At 44.4% G+C, this 15,021-nt stretch overlaps 2 protein-coding genes across 2 annotated transcripts in view; one reads left to right on the forward strand and one right to left on the reverse strand.

Annotated features, from left to right (window-relative positions):
- b4galt2 (UDP-Gal:betaGlcNAc beta 1,4- galactosyltransferase, polypeptide 2) overlaps nucleotides 1-1,790 on the forward strand; it is a gene marked incomplete at both ends in the record, with an annotated part of 141,615 nt that extends 139,825 nt beyond the window's left edge. The window contains one exon of the mRNA XM_080011464.1: nucleotides 1,640-1,790. Within this exon, the coding sequence (XP_079867590.1) occupies nucleotides 1,640-1,790 (151 nt within the window). The remainder of the gene's footprint in view (nucleotides 1-1,639) is intronic.
- Nucleotides 1,791-7,672: 5,882 nt separating this feature from the next.
- On the reverse strand, nucleotides 7,673-12,887 carry LOC307238058 (von Willebrand factor C domain-containing protein 2-like). Its single transcript, XM_080010905.1, has 3 exons — nucleotides 12,440-12,887; nucleotides 10,717-10,846; nucleotides 7,673-9,125 (listed from the first exon to the last, which is right to left on the reverse strand). The coding sequence occupies exons 1-3, from the start codon at nucleotides 12,800-12,802 to the stop codon at nucleotides 8,935-8,937; spliced, it is 684 nt and encodes a 227-aa protein (XP_079867031.1). The 5' UTR covers nucleotides 12,803-12,887; the 3' UTR covers nucleotides 7,673-8,934.
- Between the last annotated feature and the right edge of the window lie 2,134 nt (nucleotides 12,888-15,021).

Below are 15,021 nucleotides of genomic sequence, written 5' to 3' on the forward strand. Positions count from 1 at the left end.
CTCTCTCTCGTTATATATACCTCTCTTCTATTCCCTTTTGGTCCAATTCCTTTTGTATTCTCTTTGTTCTCCTTAAAAACAATTATTCTCCACCTTTTACACTGCGGCACTCATCGGCCCCACAGAGACAGAGACAGAGAGAGCCAGAGAGAGAGAGAGAGAGAGAGAGAGAGAGAGAGAGAGAGAGAGAGGAAGCAGACTTTTATTTTGTAGTAGTTAGTCTATTGGTATTGTGTTATTTAGTTTGGCCTTGTTTTCTCTTTCATACAACGATATCTCTCTCGTATTTGTTTTCTTTCGTTTAGAAAGTGAGAGTGAGAGAGAGAGAGGAAGCGGACTCTCATTTTGTAGTAGTTAGTGTATTGGTATTGTGTTGTTTTGTTTGGCCTTGTTTTCTCATTCATACAACAAAATCCTTCTCGTATTCGTTTTGTTTCGTTTAGAGAGAGAGAGAGAGAGAGAGAGAGAGGGGGAGAGATATAGTTTTGCCAGTCAGGTTTGGTGTTATTTTGAAAGTGGCCAAAGTTTTTTCCTGCATTCACCATTAGATCACCTTCATATTATAGCTTTGTTTTCACTCTGGCGAATCACGTCCATGGCTTCGACCAAAATCAACCACGTCTTTTTCCAAAGGGAGTTTCGCAGGCTAATCACCGTCGCAAGCTGATGCACGGATGCACATGAATGTAGGTCCGTGGAGCCTCCTCACCGTCACCGTCAGCGTTGGGAGACGTAGGCACAGTAGAGAATAGAGTTCCAAAAAAGCTTTGTGTCCCCCCCCCCCCGCCCCCCCCTCTCTTTCCTCCTCTGTAAGGTCACAGCTCCACCTGTCGGGCGATGCCTGCATGGCAGCAAAGCGCCAGCCCCGCGCTTCTTTTGTCATGAGCAGACGAATCCCGTGACGTATGCTCGAGCAGCGACGTTATGCAACATTATGAATGTCGACTTGCACTTCCACTGCCAATAAATATGACTTCACCGTTGTCACCCAGGAACGACCCTCGGGCGTAGAGCTCCACAGTGGGCTGCAGCGCACTCACGGAACTGAACGCCCACGGCCGGGAAACATCGTCTTCGGCTGCTGTCAGTGGAATTGATGAGATGAATAATGATCTCATCAATTACATTTACAGTAGTCGACACCGTAATGCCACACTTATTTACATTGTTCCCATATTTCTTTCCTTGGCTCGTCGTCTTTCCGTCTCCCTCGGCCTGGTTCCCACTTCCCCTCACCCCTTAAAAGAGGTAAAACACAAAGAATATAGCCACAGATCAGCACATATTCAGTAATATGTATATATATATATATATATATATATATATATATATATATATATATATATATATATATTTGTCGGTATATAACAGTGTGTCGGACTGTGGATGTCTGGCTATTGAGCTTCCATTTCTCAGATTCTGTATCCATCCAAAAACAAACTCCGTCTTTCTCTTGTCTTTCCGGTGGTAGCACGTTGAACGGCACCAGTTGCCTGGTTCTCCAAGGGATGTTTTCGGTGATGGTCATTTTGGTGACCACATATACTTATATACTGTATGGTCTTCTCTTGGTTGCCGTTTTATTTTGCATATCCATCTCTCTCTCTCTCTCTCTCTCTCTCTCTCTCTCTCCCACCAGGTTCAATAAGATCCAGAACACCAAGAACACCATGAAGAGAGACGGCATCAGCTCGCTGACCTACAGGCTGGTGCAGGTCAAGAGGTTCCCACTCTACACCAACATCTCCGTGGAGATCGGCAAGCCGCCGCCCCGGCCCTTCAAGGGATAGACGAAGACGGGGGTGGAGAGAGAGAGAGAGAGAGAGAGAGAGAGAGAGAGAGAGAGAGAGAGAGAGAGAGAGACGTCCCGGGAGGATAGTCCAGTGAGGAAGGAGGATGGGGGGAAAAAGAGGGAGAGAGAAGTCTCCTTGTTGTCTTCTCAAATTAGGAGAAGGGTGGAGAGCCGTGGACATGACAAGCGCGTCAGTCTCTCTCCCTCTCTCTCTCTCTCCCGCTCTCCTTTCAAACTGTAACTCAGGCTCTCTCTCCACCTCTCTTCTTCTTCTTCTTCTTCTTCTTCTTCTTCTTCTTCTTCATCAACCTGCGAAGTTCCAAACAATGAACGTTCTCCAACATCCCAAACTGTGATCCACGTCCGGTTTTTCGAAACTCGCAAATGTAGGCGTTTTTTCTCCCCTCCTCGGGGGCACCGCGGTGTAATCAACGCCATTCTGGGTACATTTTTTGGCGGTTCTTCAAGTATAAAAGACTCCATGATTGCATTTATATTCTCCGGAACGCCGAAAAAGTCCCAATTCCCAGCGGATTATCCCTGGAACCCGGCGCGGAGCCCCCGTCGAAATCTCCACGAGGGATCCAGGAGAAGACTCCATGAAATGCCGGAAGTCTTCACACTCCAGGTTCTCAACCTAAGAGAGATTGACGCGTTAAAGACTGAATTCCTGTATAATACACACTGGAACAAGCAGGAAAAATATGCATTCACACGGCCCACGATGTACGAGGGGAGGAGAGCACCGCTTCCCCCCCCCCCCGAGACATCCCACCTTCCCCGGGCCGTGTTATCGGCGCTCTGCTCGGAATCAGCGGCGGACCGAGAAGGGCCCCCCCCCCCACCCACCGTTGGAGGAGAGAGATTTTCTAAATGATCCAAAATATATCAGAGTCGGGACGTGGTGAGGGGCGCTGGGTCGTTGCACATCAGCATCATCGCCGGGAACGTCCTGCTTCAATATCAGTTGATGAATGTGTGTTTCTACCTGCGTCCACGGTGCGGGGACACGGACATGTCACATATTCACTCAACATCTATAACAACAGCACTCAGTTTTCTTATGCGCTCTTTATATGTTGTATATATATATATTTATATGTTGTATATATATATATATATATATATATATATATATATATATATATAGATAGATAGATAGATAGATAGATAGATAGATAGATAGATAGATAGATAGATAGATAGATAGATAGATAGATAGATAGATAGATAGATATAAATATATAATATATGGACTAAAACTTTGGGAAGACAGTGACAGGCTTACTGCAGCAATCAAAAAGTTTTACATGAAAAGGCAAACACAGAAGAAAGCTGCAGAGCTTCTGCTCCTGTGCCGTGGAAGGTTTGGCTGAAGCTCCTTTTGAAATGGAATCGCAGAACAAAGGAACGTGGCGCGGATTTCCCTCCGAAGACTTAAGTCCCGATGTGAATCCTGCGTGGCCCAGATGAAAAGACTCCCCCCCCCCCCCCACCACCACCACCACTACCACCACCACCACCCCACCCGCCCGAAAACACTCTGTGTCCCCACAGTGCGTTTCACTTCTTAGAGGAGGTGGATTCGGATGGAAGTCCCTCCTGCTGCCGTCCCATGGATACGGTATGGACGCCGTGTGCGTTCGGTCGAAAGGGTACCAAAAAAAGACGTTTGTTTTAAGTTGCGAAAGCCGTCGACGCACCTCTTAATTTTGGGTGGAGAATTCATCCTGGTTGGGCAGACAAAGGGTTAAAAACGATGTTATTTTTGTTTTTTTTCTCCGATTAATTGGTTTTGAAGGCGTTCGTTAGACTGCGTCAAGGTAAAAGCCGCCTCCTTTGAGCTGCTCACGGGTCATAACGGGACGTAAAAGGAAAGATTTTCTGCAAAGGGTGTGTTTATATAGATATTATTTTTCCTTTTCAGACAGGGCAGCCTGGAAGTTTAATAAAGAAGTATTAGTTCATTTAAGAGCTCGCTATTATGGCAATTACGTTGCCGGTATTTCCCCATCGCTCTCGTTTTCCCTTCCATCTCTTTTCAGAAAAAGGCCGCCGCACGCGTGGGAAGAGGTAAAGGGGGGCCCAATGTGTGTTTGGGTTCCGGGAATCGGGGATATTACGGCGGTAACGCTGAGAGTTGAGTGGAAAGGCTCGTTCCTTCTTTGAGATTGAATCGTCCGTTGAGTCATCGACGGGAAAAAAAAAACAAGGGTGACGTGGGGAACGGGGTCCAACGTTCGTCAAAAAGGAAAGACCTCGGTTTTGGGTCCGGCTTCAAATCAGCAGCGGAGGCCTCTTTTTTTTAATTTTTTTTTTTATGTGTTTCCGTCTGGTTTAAAAGTCGCTCCCGGGATGCGGGTGTGTGGACTTTTTTTTTTTACGATTATTTTATATATATATATATATATATATATATAATATATATATATATTTTCATTTCCGAATCAATCCGCTGAACTGGGATTTCCTGCTCTGATAACGCTAATGACGCGGGTCCTCCTCCCGCAGCAACAAAAGCTGCGGTTTCACTCTCTCGGCTTCGGCGACGATGGTGGAGGATGATGGTTATTGACAAAATCCCTCGTTTGGGGTGATATTGTGGTGTTATTTGAATAACCAAATGAACACACAAAGGAGTCCTTCCTTTTTCCTTTTTGTCTACATTCAAATGAATGGAAACGCTTTCATCGGTTTCACCTTTCGCGCCGCCCCAGCCGGGGGAGCCCTGTCGGAGCACCTTCACACACCTTCAATTCTCTCTCTCTCTCTCTCTCTCTCTCTCTCTCTCTCTCTCTCCTCAGCGTTGTCTCTCCATTCATCCCCCTCTGTTCGTCATCTCCGCCTCTCTTTCTCTCCCTCCATCTCGGCCGCTGCGTCTCCAAAGAGCTCCACCGGCTTCCTCTCACTGGGTTCGGACAGAGACGCCTCTGAATCCACCACTGTGTTACATATGTGTGTGATCATCCCTCTCTCTCTCTCTCTCTCTCTCTCTCTCTCTCTCTCTCTCTCTCTCTCTCTCTCTCTCTCCCGGAAGGCAGGCCCCCACCCCCCCCTTTGTATCTCTATTTTGACACCCGAGCGTCTTCCCCCGTCTCTGTCTGCGATTCTTACACCTCCTCTCCCCAACTTTTTTTATTTTTTATTTTTTTTAGTCTATTTCCTCTGCGTCATCTTCTCTCTTTCACGCTTTGACAGGTTTCAGTGCCTTTTTCTTGTTTTGTTTTGTTTTGTTTTGTTTTTTCTATTTTTTTTTTTTGGTTCATTGCTCCCCCCCCCCCCCCCCCCCCGGTGTCTGACTTCCAGCTTTGGTGCTCTGGGGCCGATATCTTCCCTTCCTTTGCGCTGGAGAGCGGTCCGCGCCCGCTCTCATTGATTCTTTGTTTTAAGTTTATCTCTTGTGTGTGTAAATCACGCACACAGCTTTTCCCACGGTGTCCTTTGAAAGCCCAAATGAGATAAGATTGTCGCTCTCGCATAGATGAAAACGCCTCAGAACACCTTCTTCTCCCTCCCGCGCCCACTTGGGCGAGCGATTGATCAATACCAGGAGGGCATTTCACACAATGCAGCTTCAATGGGATTTTTTATTTTTTATCTTTTTTTTTTATAATTTGGCGAATATACCTATATGGCTTCATTTTCAGTGTGTTTTTTTTTGTTTTTTGTTTTTTTGGAGAGCTCTGACAAAGATGCTCCGTTTCAATGGATTTTCTTTCCATTTTTCCTCTCTTTTCTAACGGCTAAATGCTAGAGGCTTACTTTGGGCTCATCCCTTTTGGCCAAACTCCAAAAAAATAAGTTTCCTTTCCACATCTCCCGCCCAACTAACGCACAGATTGCTATTGAATTTCGGAAACATTCACGCCTGGTGGCTTCTCTGCTTCCATTCCTCCTTTCATCCGGGCGGTTCTGCAAAATCGTCTTTTAAAGGAGAGGGGTTGTTTGGCGACGGAGAGAGACGGAAAGTGGCGGGCGACGTGTGGGAACAAAGGTGGCGGGCGACGTGGGACGTAAATAGAATTTTCGAGCTTTGGGTAAAGATAGTATTTGAATACGGTTCAAATACCTAAGTAACTGCACTTGAGTGGGACGACAGATCTGGAGACCTTGTTTTCGACGACGTTCCTCTGGACTGCTGCTGCTCCGTGCCGCACAGACGGGACCTTGCGCCCCGCGGGGCATTTTTAAAGACTTCCTGTATCTCTAGCTAGGGGGTTTTTTTTGTACATTGAATGTTAAAATGTTATATCTTATATAGAATGCATTATGTCATATCAAACCTACTTTTTCTATACAATCAATAAATCTGATGGTTACAGAATGAGGGCGAGAGGATCCTGTTGGTGATTGTGTCAGGGGTGTGTGTGTGTGTGTGTGTGTGTGTGTGTGTGTGTGTGTGTGTGTGTGTGTGTGTGTGTGTGTGTGTGTGTGTGTGTGTGTGTGTCGGTGTCGGTGTGTCTGGGTGTCTGGGTGTGTGTGTGTGTGTATACACATGTACAGGTACTCCTCACTTAACAACCTACCTGTTTAATGACCATTCAGACTTACAGCCAGCTCTGCGCGGCATCTCAGCGTCAAGGATCTCATCGCGCATCACCCTTTATATACTATATGCACTATATATACTATATACACTATATATACTATAGTATAAACTATATACACTTTATATACTAATTACACTATATTTACTATATACACTATATATACTATAGTATATACTATATACACTTTATATACTAATTACACTATATTTATTATATACACTTTATACACTTTATATACTATATGCACTATATATACTATATACACTATATATATACTATATATAATAAATAATATATACACTTTATATACTAATTACACTATATATACTCTATACACTATATACACTACATATACTTTATATACTGTATACACTATATATACCATATATACTATATAAACTATATATACTATATACCATATATACATATACCATATATACTATATACACTATATATACTATATACACTACACTTTATGCACTTTATACACTATATATACTATATATATACTGTACACACTATATATACTATATAGACTATGTATACTATATACACGATATACTGTATATATATATTTATATACCATATACATTATATACACTCTATAGATCTCATCACTGTTTTCAGTCTGGTTCCCACAGTCTGTCAGTATTCACTACACTGGCGTTCACAATGGCCACGCCCCCTTACCATGAAATAACACGGGTCCTCGCTTGTCCACCAATTCACTCAACGACCTGGTTCTAGGAGCGGAACTCGGTCGTTAAGTGAGGAGTACCTGTATACATATAGATAAATACATATATATAAAAACATATTTATTTATATAATATATGTGTACATATACAGGTATATATTTTATATATGTTTGTCTATATATATGTATACATATATGCTGTACATAAATAGGTATATTTCTGTGTGTGTGTGTGTGTGTGTGTGTGTGTGTGTATATACATATATGTATATATACACAAAACATTGCTTTAAATAGATTTTTCTCTAAACTCTGTCCTGTCCTGTTTCCATAACAACCCACCCATGTACCTAGCTCTCTTTCATGCTCTCCCTTTCCTTGTTTGGTTTTCTTCTATTCTCTCTCAGTCTGTTTCTGATTTGCTCTTTTTATTGTTTGCAGAGTTTCAAAGAAGACGCTGGCTGGCCCCAAACTGTCAGCTTTGGCGGAGGAATTGGGAAATAAAACCGGCGTCTTCCTCACGTACAAGGAAGACCTGCAATTTGAATAGAAACTTTTTTATCAAACTCCAACGCGCGCGCACACACACACACACACACACTTTATTGGGAGTCAGAAAGAAAGATAAACAGGTAATGGACATAAGTGTGTTTTATTGTACTGTTATTACAGTTATTACAATGACAGCAGGAGACATTCATGTTGTGGTCAACAGGAGCAATATACCTTGACTTTGACTTTGACAGCGAAGATCATTCAATTGAAAAGGCTCTTGTTTTCAATATTAAAGGAAGTGAGCTTGTTTTGACAGCTGGTTGGACTCTGGGTTGTGTAGTGTAGAAAATGGGAGTGACCAGGCCCCCCATGCCAGCATGGAGCCAAGCCCTGCACGCCAACACAACATCCAACCTCCTTTCATCTGAGCAAGAAGTACCGTATCGGATGAGTATAAACTCATACCCGTATAATGCATTCATGACCAACTACACGATCTACACGATGTCTCTTTTCGTCCGTAAATGCCGAAATAACAGCTCAGGGTATTAAAGCCGTGTTCACAGGTCGGTCCACGTCTACGTCTACTGTACAGCCATATACTTTCTGCCATAGTCTCAATTCATCATTCAAGTCGTCCTCGGTCTGCTAGTCTGCTCGTGTAAAACACTCCTTCAAACAAACTGTTGTGGCTTAACTAATTGCGTCACGGTGCGAGCAGGCGTTTGTCTTGACAATATCCGGGGACGAGTGGTTGTCAATTATGCTCAGTCATTATTTTCCTTTTTTCTATTTAACACATTTCCATATGATGAAAAGATTAAGGTCCTTCAATTGTATTGCGTGATAAATCGGCGCTGCTTCCCTTGTTTGCCTCCAATTTAAAGTACAGAATCGGGGGGGGAAAAAGCCACTTTGCCAGGCAACCGAGGGGCCAAAAATCGTCTTTCTTTCCTATTAATAATCCCCTTTATAAAACGTGTTACAGGCTCAGAGGATGAGAATTGAGCATCAAGCCGAGGCCTCTTGAAGATATCATTCTTGATCTAGGACAGAGTTCATTAATATGGAAATATCATATCTGTGTTTGCTACTCCCAAAGAGCTCCCTGGCTTCCGAGCATCATCGGTGCTTTTTTTGCGCAATATCTTTGTGGAATTTTCGCGGAAAAATGGTTTTATTGTAGCGGTCAGTTGGACAAATATTTTCTTTTATATTGTGTTTATATATGTTTTTTCCTAGATTTTTCCAGCTTCTCTTGAAATAAATACCACCCCTCTGGTTGGCTTATCAGCTCCTTGGGTTTGTTCGAATTAATTAGCTGTAATGGATTAATATTCCATGGTCACCCTTGTGGGGCGTCGGTTAGGTCGGTGTGTGGGTTTGTTCTTTTGTTCTTTTTATTTCTGCTGGACGGACGGCTGCTCGGGGCTGCAGTTTTTGACCCGTGCGCAGGTCGCCAGGCGGTTTCCCTCCCAGTAGCCGGCGTCCTGGCCGTCGTGGCAGCGGCACTTGGTGCAGGAGTCCACCCACACGGACTCGCCGGCGGGGATCACCCGGCGCCGGGACGCGTCGGCGTAGCAGTTTGGACCTGGACGAGGGGACGCAAGGACGCAGGTCAGCACAAGAGACGGCTTCCACCATGCCACAACCTCGCGGCCTCACGGCGGGAAGGTTCTGGGTGTGAATCTGACTGTGCTCCAGTCGGCGGACGCTGCATGTTCTCCCCGTGTTCGCGTGGGTCTCCTCCCTCAAAAGACCTGGTAACCGGGTTAGACACTCTGCACTGCCAGTGCCCCTGGGAAAGGCATCGTTTGAGAACTTGGTTGGACAACTCATTTCCCAAAGATGATTAATAAAGTGTACAAAATGGTAAAATAATGTGGCGAAATTTGTAGAAAGGAAGTCTACCCTTTTATAGATTCTAACTGCACAAACCTGAGTTGAGAACCTGCAGCGACTTTAGGGTTTACACGCTTATGCCGTGGACACGCCACACGACTTTCAAAGCCCTCAGATGGCTGTGCTGTTCACACTACACAACCTTCCGTCTTGTGATCGGGATTCTCGCAGTCTTGCGGTTTGCCCGCGACGGGACTGATCGGCGACAGAGGAATCTCTGCTGAGTCTGTCGGGTCTCCAAAGTATGGTTTGTCACGAACACAGGGCGGGATTCTTTACTTTTTTATTATTATTATGTTCTTGATCACTATAAAAAAAAATTACACGGGAGCGTGCTTGGACTTGCCTCCGATCTGGGGCTTCACCCGACGATCTCCAAAAACCTGCCGACGAGTGGAAAATAGTTGTAACTCAAAAGGTGTCTGAGACAGGTGTCTGGAACTACAGTTAGAGGTCTCATGCAGTGTTTTTCCACCACTGTTCAAATTCCACTTGAGAGAAAATAAATAATATAAATTATCTCTTGTGTTGCAAGATCAAAATTGCAAGACCGCACTAATTTGTCAGTTCTAGCCAGAATAGTAGCTCCGTGCTCATCAAAACGAGCTCGAGTTTCCCACTGAAAGTGATTACTCTGAGGAGGCAATACTACTACTACTACTAATGATACTTTATAATAATTATGATAATACATACAGCTGCAGGCAGCAATGCAAGAAGACAAGGTTATTCGCGTTAGTCACGAATTACAATTCTTCAAGTTTCCATGGAATGCAACATCAGTTCAAACAAATGATCCGAGTTCCCATGGAAGGCAGCATTACTTTCTACCAACACGGGTTACAATTTTCCAAGTTCCCATGGAACGCAGCATCGCCTCCCTCTCGTCTTGACACGGCGCAGACCCTGCGCAGAGCAACCGTTGCACACCAATGGAGTCTAAACCGCAGCACGCCCTGCACCTCGCCCCATGTGAAGGCTCCCCCGGATCCACAACCTGCAGTTTTTCACTAATTCCTGCTCCAAGTATAGATCGCTGTGGATCAAACTTGGATCACAAAATGTCTGAACTGCCCCGAATCCAACGACACTTAATTTATGTCCATGGGTGCGGCGGTTGCTGTGCGCAATAATAATAAGATAATATAATAATAAGCACAGTGCATGTTTGGGATGTGTTCAGGAGCTCAACAACAGATAGTGGTACAGTGCCGTGGGATTACTTCATTGTGAAAAGACAAAGGGTTGGCGAAACCCTGCTCTAGCGTTTTGGGCCGTACCATCTTGGCACTCGGGGCAGCACTTCCCAGGATGGTAGACGGGGTTGACGCAGGGCGGCGGGGCGCAGTCTGCCACCAGACAGCGGGCGATGCCGTCGCTGTCACACGTGCACTGCTCACACTCCGAGGGCTGGGGAGCACGCGCACGTACACACACACACACACACACACACACACACACACACACACACACACACACACACACACACAAATACACGCAGATAGATGAATGACAAGAAAGAAGTATAAGTACAAAAGGGTTTATAAGACAAACTGAGACGAAGTATTCTGAAAAGAATCGACTGTAAGAGCGCTGCAGAGTCCAAAAAAAGTATAGTAGAAGGTTTTAAAAACATCTCTCTATTTGTGTATTATTATTATTTTTTTTAACAATTTAATTGGTTTACCAATGCGTTTCAATGTCTTCATCATGTAAGGGTAAAATGTAATCCAATCCAGTAATACAATTAAATAAGGTTTTTTTCTTTTTTTCAATCACAAACAGTTGTGTCTTTGTAATTATATTAAGAATGGCCTGTTGTTGGATTAAAAAAAAAACCTCTCAATAATACACAAAAAAGACACTCTTGTCAATCTCTTACGCTGATAGCAGTTGTATAATAACAGTTGGGTATATGGTTAATCAGAGAACAAGTGTGATAAATTGATCATGACCACACCGCTTTGAAATGACACTTTGGTCCGTGTACCTTTCATGAGGCGCTCTCCTCAGACCGTCCCAGCAGGGGGCGCCATTTGTCCATTCTAACCTGGCCCCTCCTACTGGACGCACGTCCCTAAATTCAAGACGACTGATATTTTAGGGAACTAATAGTGTTTGACCCGATTACCTGTATTGTCAGGGGGGGGAAAAATGTCCGAATTGAAATGCTGCGCTACTCGAGGGTAAAACTAATTGTATGAAGGTCAATTTATTCAAGCGTAGAATGACAAACCCTCATGGATGTGCATATTTGACAATACAGCATTAAAGTGTCTCATGTTCGTGTTGAATCCTGTAAAATATGTCTAATATGTTGTTTTCTTTCACTAAGTAGGTTACGCGTTTTATTTCGATTCGTTGTGTTTTCTTTGAAACGCGTAAGAAACAATAGATAAGAAAGAAACACAATAAATAACCGTAAATAAATCCAAGAAAACGTTCAGCGATTTTTTTTTTTTGACGCGAAATTTAAAATAAATAAAAAATACACGTCTGAAAAGGAGCAAGGAGAGGTAAACGCCTATTTATCCTATTCCATATACTCTTAATGTCATTCCATATAATCATCCGCTGCGTGGATTATGCATCTAAAGCAGTCACTTTTCTCCACAGTTTGCCGTCTCCGATTTATTTGTATTTCTGTCACTTGAGGAGATGCGGATGTCTTTCATCCGAGGGTCCCGTTATTTAATTGGTATTTTTTGTGACTGTGCGTCCACATCAACAGGTTTCCAACCACGCTGCCTCGTCAAATCCACGGGCGGCTGGCTGCCTCGGCGCCCGATCAGTGCGCACTTGCCAGGAAAGCGGTGGCGGACCACGCCACCCAACGACAGAAACACCGTACGGAGGGCGCGCAGGCGTCACGAAAAATACTTTGAACGGCTGCTGCTTGTGAAACGCCAGCTCGATAAGGCACCAGAGGCGTGATTTTATTTTTATTTATTTTTTAACCGCAATAATCTCACGCATTACCACTTTAATTCCGTGCAGCCCTACCTGGAAGTGCTGGCCCAGGTCGTGCACCTCTCCGCGGTACTCGCAGCCGATCCGCTCGCACCGCGGGCAGCAGTCCGTGGGGTAGTGGCTGACGTGGATGCAGGCGGCGGGCAGCGCCGTGCACTCGGTGCGGGCGCAGGCGGAGCCCTCCGCCGTGCACTCGCACTGCGTGCACTGGTCCGAGTCCAGGAAGAACCATTCCCCCGCGTAGTACACGCTGCCGTTGGCCTCGCATGTGCGCTCCTGGCCCGCCACGGAGAAGCCGCGGCCCGGTGGGATGGAGAAGGAGAGGAGGGAGAGGAGGAGGAGGAGGAAGGGCAGAGCAGGGGGGGACGCGGCCTCGTTGCGGGGAAAGTTGGCCATGGTTTGGGGCTGGAGAGAGTTGGGAACTAACTCCGCAGATCAGCGTCCATCCGTGGGGCCGTGGGGCTGTGGGGCCATTCCCGGGTCCTGAAGAGGAAAAAAAAGGGACCGAGGGGAAGTTTTTTCACTGCCTCTCACTGAGGAGGGTTGGCCTATAATTTAATTTACAAGCAACACTTTTTCTTTTCTTTCTTTCTTTTTTTTCTCTGACAGGCCACTCTTGTTTCTCGTTTCACAATTCGATCGACTGGTTGGAGTTTTAGCTCTTTTTTTTTGTTTTGGAAAATCACAAAATCATTTGTTGCAGAAATAGCTGGACGTTGGTCATGTGCAACTGCATAAACTATATACTCGACTGAAGCCGTCCTCCAACACACGTTAGAATAAAGAGGGGAGAAATAAGACATTCTCAATCTTAATGAGACTTCCCTGGTTAAATACAGGTGAAATATATGTTATAATGAATAGCATATTAAAGAAATAATAAAAAACGAAATAATAAAATAATAATAACTATAATAATGATAATAATAATGATGACGATGATAATTATGATAATAAAACGATAATAGGGGTTTCTTTGATTAGACGCCAGCTTTTTTTTACCCACGAAGGAGTATTAGAGGCTGGATAAAATAATAAATTAATAACACAACGCATGCGTTTCCCTCTTTTCACACCACGAACTGCGCTTGTGTCGCCTATGACGTCACGCGGCGTCGACGCTCGCTTGGCAACCACAATGTTGTCACTGGAAACCAGGAAGCGAGGTGGGGCGCGGCGTCTCTTCTCTTTCAAACGGCGCATTAATTTTGCTTTGTTTAATGCGTTATTGTTTGTATTGCCAGGGCTCCTGAACAGTCTCGCCGATGAACAGCACCGGGTCTCCCTTTTGAATTATTTCTCAAATGGGTTGCCAGGGCGACGACGTCCCGAATGACGCTCTTTATTATGACGTTAAACGCGACGTTACTGCGACACCGGTTGTAACATGTCCTGTATTTTACAATGAAGCGTTTCTGCAGCATTACTGCAACGTTATGATGAAATGAGTATTCTATGGTCGTTGTTAATATATACTTGACGTGTCGTGTAATTTGCAATAATCTACAACATTATTATACATATATATACTATATACAATTTATATCCTGTGTCATTGTGGTGTAGTTGGTACAATTTACTGATGGCAAGTGTTTCAATGTTCATGTATGAAATCGTTATTTAGATTAATGTGTGCTATTTACGGGACATGGACTATTCTTTGGAGCTACCTTCAAAATAATTTTCCATATAAATTAATGCTGTTGTTCTCTTTTTGTTTTGTTTTGTGGGGACTATAGTGTGGCCCCCTCATGGAAGCAAAGAGGGGTGGCTCTCGCCAGTCTGTGTGGAGCCTGGTGGAGGAGCACGTCCCCCACTCGGAGTTGCCGGAGATCCGCAGGGTGCTCGGCGGGGCCCTGGTGGACATGTATACGGAGGTGCACTCTGAGGTGAGTCCTGCCTCCTCTCTGAGGATGATAGGTGTATAATTATGGATATGGAGCGTGTCATCTATTAGAATGCCTGCGTCAACCATTTTCCAAATTACGTGTCAATTTTTTGCTTTCACTTTCTCCATCATGTGTGTGTGCATATTATTTTCGGAACTGCAGAATATTGAGACTCAAGAAAACGGGCTCTGAATTTGTTTATAGTCGAGCTCTACTTGAGCAATCTGCATCTCTCTATTACACTCCAACCCCAAGGATAGACCAAAATACAGCGTGTTTGCCTTTGAATGTCTATACAAAAAACCTTTGCGAGAGTGGAATGTGAGTTAACTGGCACAATGCTCTTCTGATGCCAGGCAGCCAAACTTCTTTATGCCCAAAAATTCCTCAACATGGAAAGCACTCAAGAGGTCCACCCCTAACCCCCACTCCCCACCCCAACTCTAACAAATAAATTGCATCAGCCAAGATATACAGTACTGACCTCATGATGAGGCGCAGTTTAAACACGGTCGACAAGGAGACTTGAAACCTAATCCAAAGAAACTGGGCGACCAGTTGATGTCCATAAGAAAGGTCGACATACTGTACGGTAGCACCTCGAAGAAAAACAATGCATCTTGCAAAGAGCACTGGATGACACAAAGTTGTTCTTTGTGATGTCTACTAGGTCTATGCATCTTCACTGAGCATTAAACATTACATTTACATTTACATTTAGTCATT

The sequence above is a fragment of the Zeus faber genome (assembly GCF_960531495.2).
Source record: "Zeus faber genome assembly, chromosome: 12".
In the NCBI taxonomy this organism is placed as follows: Eukaryota; Metazoa; Chordata; class Actinopteri; order Zeiformes; family Zeidae; genus Zeus; species Zeus faber.